We start from the raw sequence: 15,658 nt of genomic DNA on the forward strand, positions 1-15,658 counted from the left end.
ACTACTTGCATTGAAGAAACCTAAAAATAAAGTAATTTAATATTTTATTGATCTCTTCGAAAACGAAAATCATATTTTAAACAACGAAGAGAAGGGAGTTAACAGCAAACGGCAGGCGTTAAAACACACTATGGATAAAAGGTGACCTGAAACACTTTAAAGCGTGGTTGTTTATTCCGTAATTTAAAGCGTGGTTGTTTATTCCGTAACTTGATCATTTATTTTATTCCAAGTCAAGAAGTCCAATCAATACCATGGTGTACTCAATACATGTCTATACCTGCCCAGTTTGTTTTGTTTTTATTTCGCTGAAGTCGCATATGTTTTTCTTGCTTTTTATTTAACTTAACGTTTTACAAATGTCTTTAACGACCTCATTTAATACTATAGGCTAGGGTGAGATGGTTTATGTTTTCATTCTCGTTTATCGTTTTATTTAGTGTTGTTAAAACACGAATATGAAATATTGGACATTCTGTGTTCACGGTGTCCTTGCTTAATTCTTACCCCACTCTACCATCTAAATTTTACCCCTAGGGTGTTTAACGACTGTCGTTTTGATGCTAATTTCCTGCTCTTTGTTCTTTTACTTAATTTTCCTATGCTATTGTATTTGTAGCTTTTTCTCGCACTATATGTAGTAAGGTGGCGAAAGATGCGACACCTTTTCATTCTTTTTGTCTCTCCCATTTGGTAGTAAACAAAAAAGATCAAATAATTATAAAACCCTATCCTCACGATTTTCATAGACCGTTGTTAATTGTTTAAAACACAATCAGGATATTCCGATATTACGCGCTAAAGGTGTCCCATCTTCCCCCACCTTACTATATACCCCAAAAACGACGCTTACACACTAAACACACGAGAGGCTTATTTTGGCCTGAATTATCCCACGGCAAACCACGAGTGAAAAAGATCTGGTTTCTCACACAAGGTACACGATGGACAACAAGCACAAAAGGTCTGATTCGAACAATATAATGTTACAATGTGGGGGCGATACTTAAAACTGTTGTGTTGTGTACACACTGTATCAAGGCTAACATGTGTAACGTATTGTAGAACTAAAGGAACATATAGGTGTATTCATACACTCCATGCTCACTGTCGAGTTATAACATGGGTGTCTTCCTATACACCAGACACACATGGTGTATTCATACACCCCACGCTCACTGTCGAGTTATAACATGGGTGTCTTCTTATACACCAGACACACATGGTGTATTCATACACCCCACGCTCACTGTCGAGTTATAACATGGGTGTCTTCTTATACACCAGACACACATGGTGTATTCATACACCCCATGCTCACTGTCGAGTTATAACATGGGTGTCTTCTTATACACCAGACACACATGGTGTATTCATACACCTCATGCTCACTGTCGAGTTATAACATGGGTGTCTTCTTATACACCAGACACACATGGTGTATTCATACACCTCATGCTCACTCTCGAGTTATAACATGGGTGTCTTCTTATACACCGGACACACATGGTGTATTCATACACCTCATGCTCACTGTCGAGTTATAACATGGGTGTCTTCTTATACACCAGACACACATGGTGTATTTATACACCTCATACTCACTGTTGAGTTATAACATGGGTGTCTTCTTATACACCAGACACACATGGTGCATTCATACACCTCATGCTCACTGTCCAGTTATAACATGGGTGTCTTTTTATACACAAGACACACATGGTGTATTCATACACCTCATGCTCACTGTCGAGTTATAACATGGGTGTCTTCTTATACACCAGACACACATGGTGTATTCATACACCTCATGCTCACTGTCGAGTTATAACATGGGTGTCTTCTTATACACTAGACACACATGGTGTATCCATACACCTCATGCTCACTGTCGGGTTATTACATTAAACAAATATATATATAAAATAAAAAAAAAGACTCAATTTAAGAAAACTCACTTACAAGTATAAGTTACTGCAATTTATTCGTAAAATGGATTTTATATATTTAACTTATTGCACAGATATGTCTTGGAGTACTATGACATCACACTGATCATATACGACATCACTATGATGTCATACACGAGTTCTTTTCTCTCTTTTAGTGAACTTGGATTGGTAATGTAGCATGAATGGTTGGCACTTCTCAACTGTGAGTAAGATGGATGAATGAATGTAACTTAATTATCCTCGCGCGGCCAGAAAACATTTGTTACTAAACACGGGTGTTCTGTTTCATACACCTCATGCTCGCTTACAAGTTACCAAGTATGTAACCTATTTACCCTTGCATGGTGGGTAACGACAGTCGTTATACCATGGATGTTCTGTTTCATACACCTCATGCCAGCTTAGGAGTTACCAAGCACGTAACCCATTTACCCTTGCATGGCGGGTAACGACAGTCGTTATAACATGGTTGTTTTGTTTCATACACCTCATGCTCGCTTACGAGTTACCAAGTATGTTACTTTGTGAGTATTATCTTTTTTCTTTATTTTTTATGTATGGGTGACAATTTGGACAACCCATTAGTGACCACTGGGTTGGAGCAATTGCCGTTAAGTGTCTTGCCCAAGGACACATATACGTCCATAATGATGAAAGAGACGGTATTTATTACATTGATTTGGGTATGTTGCCCACTAAAAATAAAACAAATAGAAAAACTTATAAGTAGGCACGAGGTGTATGCAACAGAACACCCGTGTTATAACTACTGTCGATGCCCCGCCATGCGAGGATAAATAAGTTACATACGTGGTAACTGGTAAATAGGGACGAGGTGTATGCAACAGAACACCGTGTTATAACTACTGTCGTTGCCCCGCCATGCGAATTTAAATAAATTAAATAGACGCGATAACTTGTAAGCTGGCACGAGGTGTATGAAACAAAATAAAGAACAAAAAAAATCACCCACAAAGTAACATGCGTGGTAACTCGTAAGCTGGCACGAGGTGTATAAAACAGAACACCCGTGTTATAACGACTGTCGTTGCCTGCTACGTGAAAATAAAGAAGAAATATACGAGTTTAAATATTTGCCCTAAATTTCAACAAACCGTCAGTGAATCCAGGTCTTTTATTTATTCTGATATTTCTCGCTTCGAAGAATTTATAAACGGAGTAAAACGTCATGTCGTCGTGCATGGACGCTTCCAGAAACTTACGAGCGGGAACCAAGTCATGCATTCCCACCGAACGAATGAACCTTAGTGCTGGCAATACCTGTGTTGGGACATGTATTATATGTCTGTGCCCTTGAGCATAACGCTTGACAACAATTGTTCCAACCCAGTGGTCACTAATGGGTTGTCTCAATTACATGGCATAAGGAAAATGTATATTATTTAGTAATTTTATAAATAATTTCAAAAGTCCAAAATTGTAGAAAACATATGTTATTTCGCGAAAGTCACCATTTTGCTTTGTTTTGGACAAAGTATGGACTACCTAGATTTCAATGCATTCCAATGCAGCTTATTCTCACACATACCTGTTGCTTTGAAAGCAAAACTTCAATAACTTCATCATCTGAAGTTGCCAAACGCTGTGAAAATAATTCACAAGTAACATTCATTTATCTTAAGATTTACAACTTAAGTAATAACATTACAGGAGGCATTGGATGTTTACATTGGGTGACATGGCTTAGTAGCTAGGTGCTTGCATTGTAACTAAAGGATACCGGGTTCAATGCTCGATACTGATACAAGTATGTGGCCTTGGGCAGGACACTTAACGGACATTGCTGAAACCACGTGGTCACAAATGGGTTGTATCATCCTGGGTGTCGGGACAACTCTGGTCTAAATTCCAGGTCCCATGACTCACTGTAGGACCTCACCCACATAGAATAGAATGTGCATATACAATGTTGGGGTAATGTGCCAATTCTGGCTTAAATCCCAGGTCCCATGGCATGCCTCACTGTAGGCCCTCACCCATATAGAATAGAATGTGCATATACAATGTTGGGGTAATGTGCCAATTCTGGCTTAAATCCCAGGTTCCATGGCATGCCTCACTGTAGGACCTCACCCATATAGAATAGAATGTGCATATACAATGTTGGGGTAATGTGCCAATTCTGGCTTAAATCCCAGGTCCCATGGCATGCCTCACTGTAGGACCTCACCCATATAGAATAGAATGTGCATATACAATGTTGGGGTAATGTGCCAATTCTGGCTTAAATCCCAGGTCCCATGGCATGCCTCACTGTAGGACCTCACCCATATAGAATAGAATGTGCATATACAATGTTGGGGTAATGTGCCAATTCTGGCTTAAATCCCAGGTCCCATGGCATGCCTCACTGTAGGACCTCACCCATATAGAATAGAATGTGCATATACAATGTTGGGGTAATGTGCCAATTCTGGCTTAAATCCCAGGTTCAATGGCATGCCTCACTGTCCAACCCAACCCATATAGAATAGAAAATATATAAATTGGAAAACAACATTATATATACAAAATAAAAACAAATAATTAAGAATAGATATTATATACACATAATGTTTAATAGATAAATTAGAATAAAAATCGATATTTTAAAATACCTTAAGCATATCCAGCGCTAGTTGTGAGCATGGAGCGTGTGCGCTCTCTAGTGACAGAAGTTTACATGCAGCTCGCTTCGAATCTTCCAACACACGATGGCGTATCAGCTGTTGGAGCTGAAGAAACTCCCCACCTTGAACCAGTGTGTCAATAAGAAGCTCATGCACCAATGGCTGTGAAAATAAAAGAAAATTTTAGAGGTTCTTGTTCTATAAGGGTGAGGTCTTCAGTGAGGCACACCTGAGACCTGGGATGTAGGTCTATTACCCCAACACCCATGGTGCTACCATCTAGACCCCACTGAGGCAGTTTATAGACACCCAATAATAGAGATTCTATTCTATAAGGGTGAGGTCTTCAGTGAGACACACCTGAGACCTGGGATGTAGGTCTATTACCCCAACACCCATGGTGCTACCATCTAGACCCCACTGAGGCAGTTTATAGACACTCAATAATATAGATTCTATTCTATAAGGGTGAGGTCTTCAGTGAGACACACCTGAGACCTGGGATGTAGGTCTATTACCCCAACACCCATGGTGCTACCATCTAGACCCCACTGAGGCAGTTTATAGACACTCAATAATATAGATTTTATTCTATAAGGGAGGTCTTCAGTGAGGCACACCTGAGACCTGGGACTGGGATGTAGGTCTATTACCCCAACACCCATGGTGCTACCATCTAGACCCCACTGAGGCAGTTTATAGACACCCAATAATAGAGATTCTATTCTATAAGGGTGAGGTCTTCAGTGAGACACACCTGAGACCTGGGATGTAGGTCTATTACCCCAACACCCATGGTGCTACCATCTAGACCCCACTGAGGCAGTTTATAGACACTCAATAATATAGATTCTATTCTATAAGGGTGAGGTCTTCAGTGAGACACACCTGAGACCTGGGATGTAGGTCTATTACCCCAACACCCATGGTGCTACCATCTAGACCCCACTGAGGCAGTTTATAGACACCCAATAATAGAGATTCTATTCTATAAGGGTGAGGTCTTCAGTGAGGCACACCTGAGACCTGGGATGTAGGTCTATTACCCCAACACCCATGGTGCTACCATCTAGACCCCACTGAGGCAGTTTATAGACACTCAATAATATAGATTTTATTCTATAAGGAGGTCTTCAGTGAGGCACACCTGAGACCTGGGATGTAGGTTTATTACTCCAACACCCAGGGTGCTACCATCTAGACCCAGCTGAGGCAGTTTATAGACACTCAATATATTTAAAAAAACTTTTCGATGATTTGAATATCTAAAACAAAAAAACAGGAACCCAATTTTTCACCTTCGTTTTAATCCGAAATAATTCGAGAGATTTTAAATACTCCATCATAATCGCTATTTTAAAAGTGTGTATGACATCACAATCACCAACAAACGGAGTAAGAACATGAGTCAGCATATCATTCTGGTCGATGACGACGCAGTCACGATGACTCGGCAAAACAGGGTTGTCAGGTTGGGCTTCCAATTTCTGGGGAGAAAATAAATTTTAGTAAATAAAACAATTTATGTTGGTAAAAAACTGTATAAAACTATTTTTATACTTAAGAAGCCCAAAAATTTAATAAATATATTAAAAAACTATAAATAACTAATAAATTCAGTAAATCTACAATAATAATAAAAGAACTAGTATTCATGAAGTTGGACAAATGTCATAATATAACAACATTCAGCATCCAATGCTGCGAAATACAAAACAAACAAAATTCAATTACCGAAATATAGACATTATAGAGTTAAGAAATTATAGACATCACCTTAACAAAATATAGACATTACCTGAAGATAAGAAAGCTCCATGTCAATGTAATCTCTCGCGACTTGATTTAACTTTGAAAGTAAACTTGATATTTGTTGTAGGGGCAGTTGGTGTAGTGGGGTGAGGGCTGAGGGGGGGTATTGTTTATTATTGTGTGGTGGGGCAACTTAGCCAGTTATAATATGGGTGTTGCACGCTATACAAGTTATCTTTCTACACTTTAAAGGCATGACCTTTATAAACAAAAGTCAACTGTCGTTACTGCATGTTTCATATAAACTCAAAATTTGTAATAAAAATTTTTTACCTTGTTTACAAACATGTAGTATGGTTGGTTTGCTTTGTTTGCGAAGGATAAGGAAGTCCAACAGAAGACACTGTGATGTCATAATGGTTGGTTTGATGTCATAATACGTTAATGTTATTTAAAAACATGCCAGTGAAGTTGTATTTGTGGATTAAGTTTAAAACAAGCCAAACTCCAAGGTTTGGGAATGCTGGAAGCTCTCCCACTGGGGTGAAGCTGTAGTTTTGGATTTTTATCCACATAATCAATTCGAAAGAATAAATGAATGAATGTAACTTGTTTTACCCTCGTGTGGCCGAAAAATGACAGTCGTTATAACACGGATGTTCTGTTCCATACACCTCATGTTGGCTTACTAGTTACCACGTGTGTAACTTATTTATCCTCGCATGGTGGGGCAACAACAGTTGTTATAACACAGGTGTTCTGTTTCATACACCTCGTGCCAGCTTAAGAGTTACCATGTATGTAACTTATTTCATCGAATCAGTTTGAACAGATACTACATCACTACAGCAAACATACCCTGTCTGGAAACATATCCACAATTGTGCTGAGGTTTATTTTGAGATACCACATGCAACCGAGGCAGGCATCGATGATTATGTTTGGTTGGAAAACAATCCATGTCGGAGGGTCTGTGTGTAATAATGGGTATTGTTATGATCATAATATGATTGTGATGTCATTGTTATACATCTCATGCTCGTTGTTGAGTTATAACATGGGTGTCTTCTTATACACCAGGCTTACATGGTGTATTCATACACCTCATGCTCGCTGTTGGGTTATAACATGAGTGTCTTCTTATACACCAGACACACATGGTGTATTCATACACCTCATGCTTACTGTCGAGTTATAACATGAGTGTCTTCTTATACACCAGACACACATGGTGTATTCATACACCTCATGCTCACTGTCAAGTTATAACATGAGTGTCTTCTTATACACCAGACACACATGGTGTATTCATACACCTCGTGCTCACTGTCAAGTTATAACATGGGTGTCTTCTTATACACCAGGCACACATGGTGTATTCATACACCTCATGCTCACTGTCAAGTTATACCATGGGTGTCTTCTCATACACCAGGCACACATGGTGTATTCATACACCTCATGCTCACTGTCAAGTTATAACATGGATGTCTTCTTATACACCAGACGCACATGGTGTATTCATACACCTTATACTCACTGTCAAGTTATAACATGAGTGTCTTACACAACACACATGACACTTACACATCTGACATTCCACTTCTGTGAAACTTAGTCTTCTCATTTGAGGATCAAACTCTGTTTAAAACAACAACATTGACATTAACCATCACATTAAAGGCTCCATTTTAACATAGGTGTCATGTTTTTTAACTTTTTAACAAAACTGAAGTGACATTGTTAAAATACAGTTACACTCATAGTTATCAAACATAGGGAACCTCATTGATTAATGTGGTGAATGCAATATACTTTTGCTCTGCTTGTTTGTATAGACACCTAACAGCAGGGTAAAATCTGTGGTGACATTGTTTAAAAACAGTTACACTCATAGTTGTCAAACATAGGGAACCTCATTGATTAATGTGGTGAATGCAATATACTTTGGCTTTGCTTGTTTGTATAGACACCTAACAGCAGGGTAAAATCTGTGGTGACATTGTTTAAAAACAGTTACACTCATAGTTGTCAAACATAGGGAACCTCATTGATTAATGTGGTGAATGCAATATACTTTGGCTTTGCTTGTTTGTATAGACACCTAACAGCAGGGTAAAATCTGGGGTGACATTGTTTAAAATACAGTTACACTCATAGTTGTCAAACATAGGGAACCTCATTGATTAATGTGTTGAATGCAATATACTTTGGCTCTGCTTGTCTGTATAGACACCTAATGGAAGAGTAAAATCTGGTTTACTCTTAAAATTGGGGTGCTAAAACATACAAGGTCACCTCTGCCTCAAAAGTCGGGGTGACATGACACCCCAGACACCCCTAACTTTACGCCTAAACATTATATGATAAGCCATCTTACCCTCCTTCTCAATTTTGAACGATTTAATTGGCAAAGGTGCGATAAGTGGTTCAAGATATAACACATTAGATTTTGATAAACCAGGTAACTTGATATCAAACACAACAGAGGTCTGCAAAGAATGAGGTTACTTTGGGTTTATTACACCATGGGTGATATGGTAAATCCCAGGTCCCATGGCATGCCTCACTGTAGGACCTCACCCATATAGAAAAGAATGTGCATATACAATGTTGGGGTAATGGGCCAACTCTGGCCTAAATCCCAGGTCCCATGGCGTGTCTCACTGTAGGACTTCACCCATATAGAATAGAATGTGCATATACAATGTTGGGGTAATGAGCCAACTCTGGTCTAAATCCTGGGTCCCATGGCATGCCATACTGTAGAACCTCACCCATATGGAATAGAATGTGTATATATTGGGGTAAAGAGTAAATAGTCTAAATTCCGAACCCTCGACAAGGACTTCACCCATACAGAATTGGAGATAATATGAAACACTTTAAATCAATCCACTCACCTTAGAAACTTGATGATGAGCAACAATAAGGTTGTCGACAACATTGAACGCAAACCGGCCACTAAGCCCGAGTTGTAAGATATATGGTTTCCTAACATGGGAATCCCTGTAGGATTAAAAGGTTGCTTGTAGAAGAATATTGTTCAAGTCTTCACAAATAGCCCTATGAATCCTATGACTACAGAAGGCCCTATGAACTCTATAGGGAGTCCCTGCGGTGTAACATCATTACTTGTACAAGAAGATGTTTACACCTAAGAAATTCACGAATAGATCTTTTAAGATCTTTTTTTGTCTTATTATTTTTAGTAAACATTTAAATTTGCCTTTTTTAAATTTGTTTTATAATTCTTTAGTGTTATAGGAACTGTTTAGAATTTGTGAATGAGATAAAAATGTTAAAACACAACTGCAATACAAGCTGCATTACACCCGCTGGTTGCGCAAACATTTGTACAAATACGTCAAAAAATAGGGAATCAAAAAAGGTTAACTTGGGAATAGTTATCGCTAGGAAGAAACAAATGTTTGGTGAAACCATGCAAACTTTAGAACCACTATTTCAAAAGCTTAAATAACTAGGATATGGGATATACAACATTACCTGCTTAGTTGGAATAGATCAAGCGTACAGTTCATGTTAGGAGTTGTGGGTGAGGTGGGACGCTTCAATACACCAACATATAATGTGTTGTATCTAAAGGGGGTTTGGTAAAGATGGTTATATATGTGATATATATGGGTGAGGTCTTCAGTAAGGCACACCTGAGACCTGGGATGTAGGTTTATTACCCCAACACCCAGGGTGCTACCATCTAGACCCCACTCAGGCAGTTTATAGACACCCAATAATAGAGATTCTATTCTATAAGGGTGAGGTCTTCAGTGAGGCACAACTGAGACCTGGGATGTAGGTTTATTACCCCAACACCCAGGGTGCTACCATCTAGACCCCACTGAGGCAGTTTATAGACACCCAATAATAGAGATTCTATTCTATAAGGGTGAGGTCTTCAGTGAGACACACCTGAGACCTGGGATGTAGGTCTATTACCCCAACACCCAGGGTGCTACCATCTAGACCCCACTGAGGCAGTTTATAGACACCCAATAATAGAGATTCTATTCTATAAGGGTGAGGTCTTCAGTGAGGCACACCTGAGACCTGGGATGTAGGTCTATTACCCCAACACCCAGGGTGCTACCATCTAGACCCCACTGAGGCAGTTTATAGACACTCAATAATATAGATTCTGTGATATAAGGGTGAGGTCTTCAGTGAGACACACCTGAGACCTGGGATGTAAGTCTATTACCCCAACACCCAAGGTACTACCAGTTTATAGACCCTATTCTAACATTTATAACTTAACATACAGGTTGAGCAGTGTGACATCTCTTTCCATCAACTCTAGTTTAGGTTGACCACTCCTTGATAATTCAACTTGAAACTTCTGCAGGCGAGTTACTTGTCCGTTCTGTGGGAATGGTTGACAATTATTCAAGTAAAGCTGTGGTGAAGTTACCTTGTGTTATTATAGTAGGGTGGGGGAAGATAGGACACCTTTAATACATAAACTAATCGTGTTTTAAACAATTAACAACGGTCTGTGGCAGTCGTGAGGATACGGTTTTATAATTCATTGAATGTTCTTTGTTTACTACCAAATGAAAAGGGAAAACTGAACGAAAAGGTGTCCCATCTTACCCCACTCTACTATATTTCAGTTTTATTCTATATGGGTGAGGTCCTACAGTGTGGCATGCCATGGCCCATGGGACCTGGAATTTAGACCAGAGTTGGCCCATTACCCCAACATTGTATATGCACATTCTATTCTATATGGGTGAGGTCCTACAGTGAGACATGCCATGGGACCTGGGATTTAGACCAGAGTTGGCCCATTACTCCAATATTCTATATGCACATTCTATTCTATATGGGTGAAGTCCTACAGTGAGGCATGCTATGAGACCTGGGATTTAGGACAGAGTTGGTCCATTACCTCAACACTGTATACGCACATTCTATTCTATATGGGTGAGGTCCTATTGTTTTTATAGTTGGCCTATTACTCTGACACGTAGTTAAAGAGAAAATACAACTTACATTGAAGTAAAATGGAACGAGTAGATTGGACGTGGAAGATACAAGTAAGACTGAGGTTTCAGGCTGGAAGGAAGAAACATTAGGGTAACTTGTAAGCGGGTAAGAGGTGTATGAAACAGAGCACTTGTGTTATAATGACTGTCGCTTTCCCGCCTTGCGAGGATAAATAGATTACATTTATTCAACCACATTTGTATGCATACACTGGGAACTTCTACACCTATGTTATGTAACCAAAAGTTAAGAGACATGTCACCGCTTACCAGTGCTGTGTCCAAGGATTTACAAAGTGGGGGCAACTTAATTTTACTTTACCTGATGCATGAAAACCAGATTTGTGACGTAACAAACCATGATTATTTCATGTTTATTTTTTCATTAAAAAGTAGCCCAAGGCGCAAGACCCCTAAATACACCCTGCCCCAGTCTGGCGATATAGTTTTATCCTTTTATCCGAAGACATATTAATGTAACTGTTAAGATAATAGATAACTTACAGAATATGTTGCCCATAGAATAGTCAGATAATGTCCCTTGATCAGTTTCAACAATCTCTTCTCCATGTTAACCTATGGTGTATAGGGGTTATCATTGTGTTTATGATGTAATGATGACATCACAATACCTGGTAAAACTCAACACCCATGATTGTGACAAACACAACTTCATTTGGTGACAGCCAATGAAATGTGAGGATTTTGTTGTTTTTACCCTGGAGGGTCATAAGGAATGTATTTATTTTAAAAATATAGGTTTAGGTATTTAAACATCATATGTCTTTTAATATATATGGGTGAGGTCCTATGTTGACGCAAGCTTGAAGGTATACCGGGTTCAATGCTCGATACTGATAGGCGTATGTGTCCTTGGGCAAGACATTTAACAGACATTGCTTCAACCCAGTGGTCACTATTGGGTTGTAGCATCAGGGTGTTGGGGTAATGGGCAACTCTGGCCTAAATCTGAGGTCCCATGACAAGCCTCAATTCTTGATTAAAACCCCCCCCCCCTCTTATTTTTTTTCCGGCTGCGCCACTGAGTATGCATATACAATGTTGGGGTAATAGACAAACTCTGGTCTAAATCTCAGGGCCCATAACAATAATATTAAGTCCTATGGCGTGTCACACTACACGACATCACCATATATAAAATACAGATTACTTTACTAAACAATTGACGAATATAAAACCCACCTTACAAGTTTGTGAATATTCAATTCGATCGGGTTCCCCATTCTTGAAGTTTGCGAACTCCTGTAAAGACTTAGTGAATAAATCGTGAACCAAAAACATACCATTAAGAAATGAATGTAACTTATTCATACTTGCTTGGCGGGGCAACGTCAGTCATTATAACACTGGTGTTCTGTTTCATACACCTCTTACCTGCGTACAAGTTACCACTTATGTAACTTTTTTATACTTGCTTGTCGGGGCAATGACAGTAGTTATAACACGGGTGTTCTGTTAGATACATTCTATGCCAGCTTACGAGTTACCATGTATATAATTTTTATATCCTTACATGGCGGGCAAGGACCGTTGTTATAACAGCATGTAACATTGTAGGTAATTTTTTACAAATTTTAAACAATAGCCTATATATATTAGGGTGGGGCAAGATGGGCAAACTTCTGTAACATCAAACTTGTCCTTTTTTCCATACATTACTACCCACCACACATTTCTCGCTCCGCTGCATTGAAAGAACTTTTTGTTCCAATGAAAACTTGATGGCAATGAGAGCTCCTTTGTCCTTTAGTCGAAAAGTGAAACTTTTTTTATCGGTTGGACCTTTTACTATCACCCCTGTTTCACCACCAGAACGAACAACAAATACCTGGACAGTGGGAAATATAAAATATTTGCTTGGTTGATTTCACCATTCACCATACTGCATAACATATTATAGGAAAACCCTAAAACGCTTTTTTGGAGAAAACCGTAAAATTAAAATGCTTTTTCCATAGTATGACACGGGAAGAATGTAGAGGGCAGGCATAGTTAGACGCACATTTCTATGACACAAATATAACTTAATGGTTGTAATGTTTACAGATTAAATCCATGGTTGGCCTGCCCACCCTGCTACCCCAGGTTTGGCGCCTGTGCTTATTCACGGTAGTCTGTAATTGCTCAGTTAAAAAATAAAATTTATAAAACTACAAACCATTTTATTTGATTCATCAAAGAAAACATTGGTTACCACGCCAACAGGATCAAACCTCACAGGGTTTTTCCCTAACTCGAGATAATGTTTCCCTTCCATGTTATTTCTATTTTGAAAAACAAACTAAAACATTTTGCTACGAACACCTGTGTTTGAGTGATAGAAAAGTTAAGTTTTATATTAACAGTAGAAGTGGCGGAAGCAAAGGAAATAAAGTTAACATATAGCTTTCTAACCTTTTGCAGAACCCCAAATATTTAACACAAATTATTAAACTTTTGGTGGCCTAATTCCCAAAAACTACGCTTCACACAACTTATTGTAAGCATACAATAAACTGATATTACAACTTACAATAACAAGTATATGAAAAATATATCGAAACAGCATTCGCCATTTACAATGAATCAAATTGAAAAAATTAAAAAAAAATATTCATTCAAAAAGACACATAACCATACCTTCATTTTCATTATAAAATACGCCACAAATTTAATATAAACGCCACTGCTTTGCTGTCAGCGGTCAAAATTTAAAATAATAATTTAGAAATGGATCACCATGAGCTAAAATCATTCATCGAAGTTTTAACTTTTCGTTTTTTCATTGAACTTTCACCCTCTATCCCCACCTTCTGTGCGGATTTAAAGTTGATATATTTCCCCACCCCACTTTTGTAAACTTTCGGTTTTATTTTCGCTCTTTTCTCACTCTCTTCTTTCTCTTCCTTTCTCTCTCTTTGCTCTTCCTCTTTCCTCCTCAGCTCAGCAAGCGTCTCATCTGCCTCTTCATACGGATCCACAAAAACCGTCGCTTTTTGCAGCTCTATCCTCTCCAAAGGAACATCGGTCTTCTTCTCTGTCTTGATCTCTTCCATTCTCACAAGAGTAGACAACCCCCCAACCACTCGCCCAAACACTGTATGTTTACGATCCAAATGTTTGCACGATCGGAAAGTTATAAAAAACTGCGACTTATTCGTATCTGGACCAGAGTTAGCCATGCTGAGTATTCCACGCTCAGAATGCGATAAATTAAATCGAAACTCGTCCTTAAACGGCTCCCCCCACGCAGATTCCCCGCCACGTCCATTCCCACTTGGATCTCCGCCCTGGATCATGAAATTCCTGATCAAACGATGGAATACAGTTCCATCATAAAACCCCTTCTTGCACAACTTGATAAAGTTCTCGCATGTCTTGGGTGTAATGTCACAATGTAGCTCGAGATTAATTTCACCAACATTAGTAGTAAGTCGTACGTATCCCTTCTTCTTCACAAACTCATACCTCACCTCATCTTCATCTCTTGCAACCGTCACGTGCTCCACCTCTGGGGCTCTTGCTGTTGAAGTGAACGAAGCAGACACATGTCCCGTTGAGCGATTCGACATGTTAAACTTATCGATCTTCGCTTTTGGAGCTGTCGCTTTTTCTCTGAGTATTTCATCCCCTTTATATTCACTATAAAGCTGTTGCAAAGTTTGAGATGTCTCAGCGTTTGTAGTTTTCATGTAATACTTGGGATCTGCTCTTGCTTTTAAATCATCATCTGGCAGCTTCTGGTTATGTTTCAAATGATAAAAAGTTTGAAGATTAAATTTGTCAAGTTTTGTCGGATCCTGTATGGTGATAATATCCTCACGGGTGAATTTGTCATCTGTTAAAAGTTCCTTCCAATTCTTAGGTTTAATGTTTAGTTGGTCAATTGCATCGTAAGAAAACACGTTACCAGTTGTAGAAATTGCCACAATGTGCGTGTTTTTGTTAAAGACTTTAAACACAACGGGGCAGTGATACTTCCCGTCAGCATTTTTATGAAAAGTAAGTTTTATCAAAGACTTTGCTTCCATTTTTTCCCCAGTAATTGGATTGGTCCCATATTTTCGCAGCCAAGGCACGATATTAAGTAGATCAAACACGTGCCCTTCCTTTGTACACATCGGGTTCTCGACTGGCTGTAAAGATATACTGCAGCAAAAGAAAGGCAGTCGCCGAAAGTCAGAATTCTGAACGGTCTTCTTATGCCCGCCATAAAACGCAGCCCATTCTTTACTAGTAATATACATCTTGTCACCTTGGTGTTGTCTTTTCCCCATCTTGATACTTCCTATGTTTATCCCTTATAAAAAAAACAAAT

The 15,658-nt window shown here is 38.9% G+C and overlaps 2 protein-coding genes across 2 annotated transcripts; both read right to left on the minus strand.

Moving 5' to 3' along the window:
- Window positions 1-1,965: 1,965 nt before the first annotated feature.
- LOC100185751 (regulator of MON1-CCZ1 complex) lies at window positions 1,966-13,667 on the minus strand. The gene is made up of 19 exons (XM_002121028.4): window positions 13,520-13,667; window positions 13,028-13,189; window positions 12,544-12,603; window positions 11,973-12,059; window positions 11,845-11,916; window positions 11,348-11,410; window positions 10,615-10,715; window positions 9,842-9,934; window positions 9,238-9,343; window positions 8,715-8,826; window positions 7,922-7,975; window positions 7,193-7,305; window positions 6,668-6,737; window positions 6,381-6,487; window positions 5,881-6,069; window positions 4,571-4,744; window positions 3,502-3,555; window positions 3,068-3,233; window positions 1,966-2,152 (listed from the first exon to the last, which is right to left on the minus strand). Exons 1-19 carry the CDS (start codon window positions 13,616-13,618, stop codon window positions 2,079-2,081), a joined length of 1,956 nt encoding a protein of 651 aa, XP_002121064.1. The 5' UTR covers window positions 13,619-13,667; the 3' UTR covers window positions 1,966-2,078.
- Window positions 13,667-15,656, minus strand: LOC100175542 (RING-type E3 ubiquitin-protein ligase PPIL2). The gene has a single exon (XM_026838478.1). The coding sequence runs from the start codon at window positions 15,615-15,617 to the stop codon at window positions 14,076-14,078; it is 1,542 nt and encodes a 513-aa protein (XP_026694279.1). The 5' UTR covers window positions 15,618-15,656; the 3' UTR covers window positions 13,667-14,075.
- Between the last annotated feature and the right edge of the window lie 2 nt (window positions 15,657-15,658).

Source organism: Ciona intestinalis, unplaced genomic scaffold, assembly GCF_000224145.3.
Source record: "Ciona intestinalis unplaced genomic scaffold, KH HT000094.2, whole genome shotgun sequence".
In the NCBI taxonomy this organism is placed as follows: domain Eukaryota; kingdom Metazoa; phylum Chordata; class Ascidiacea; order Phlebobranchia; family Cionidae; genus Ciona; species Ciona intestinalis.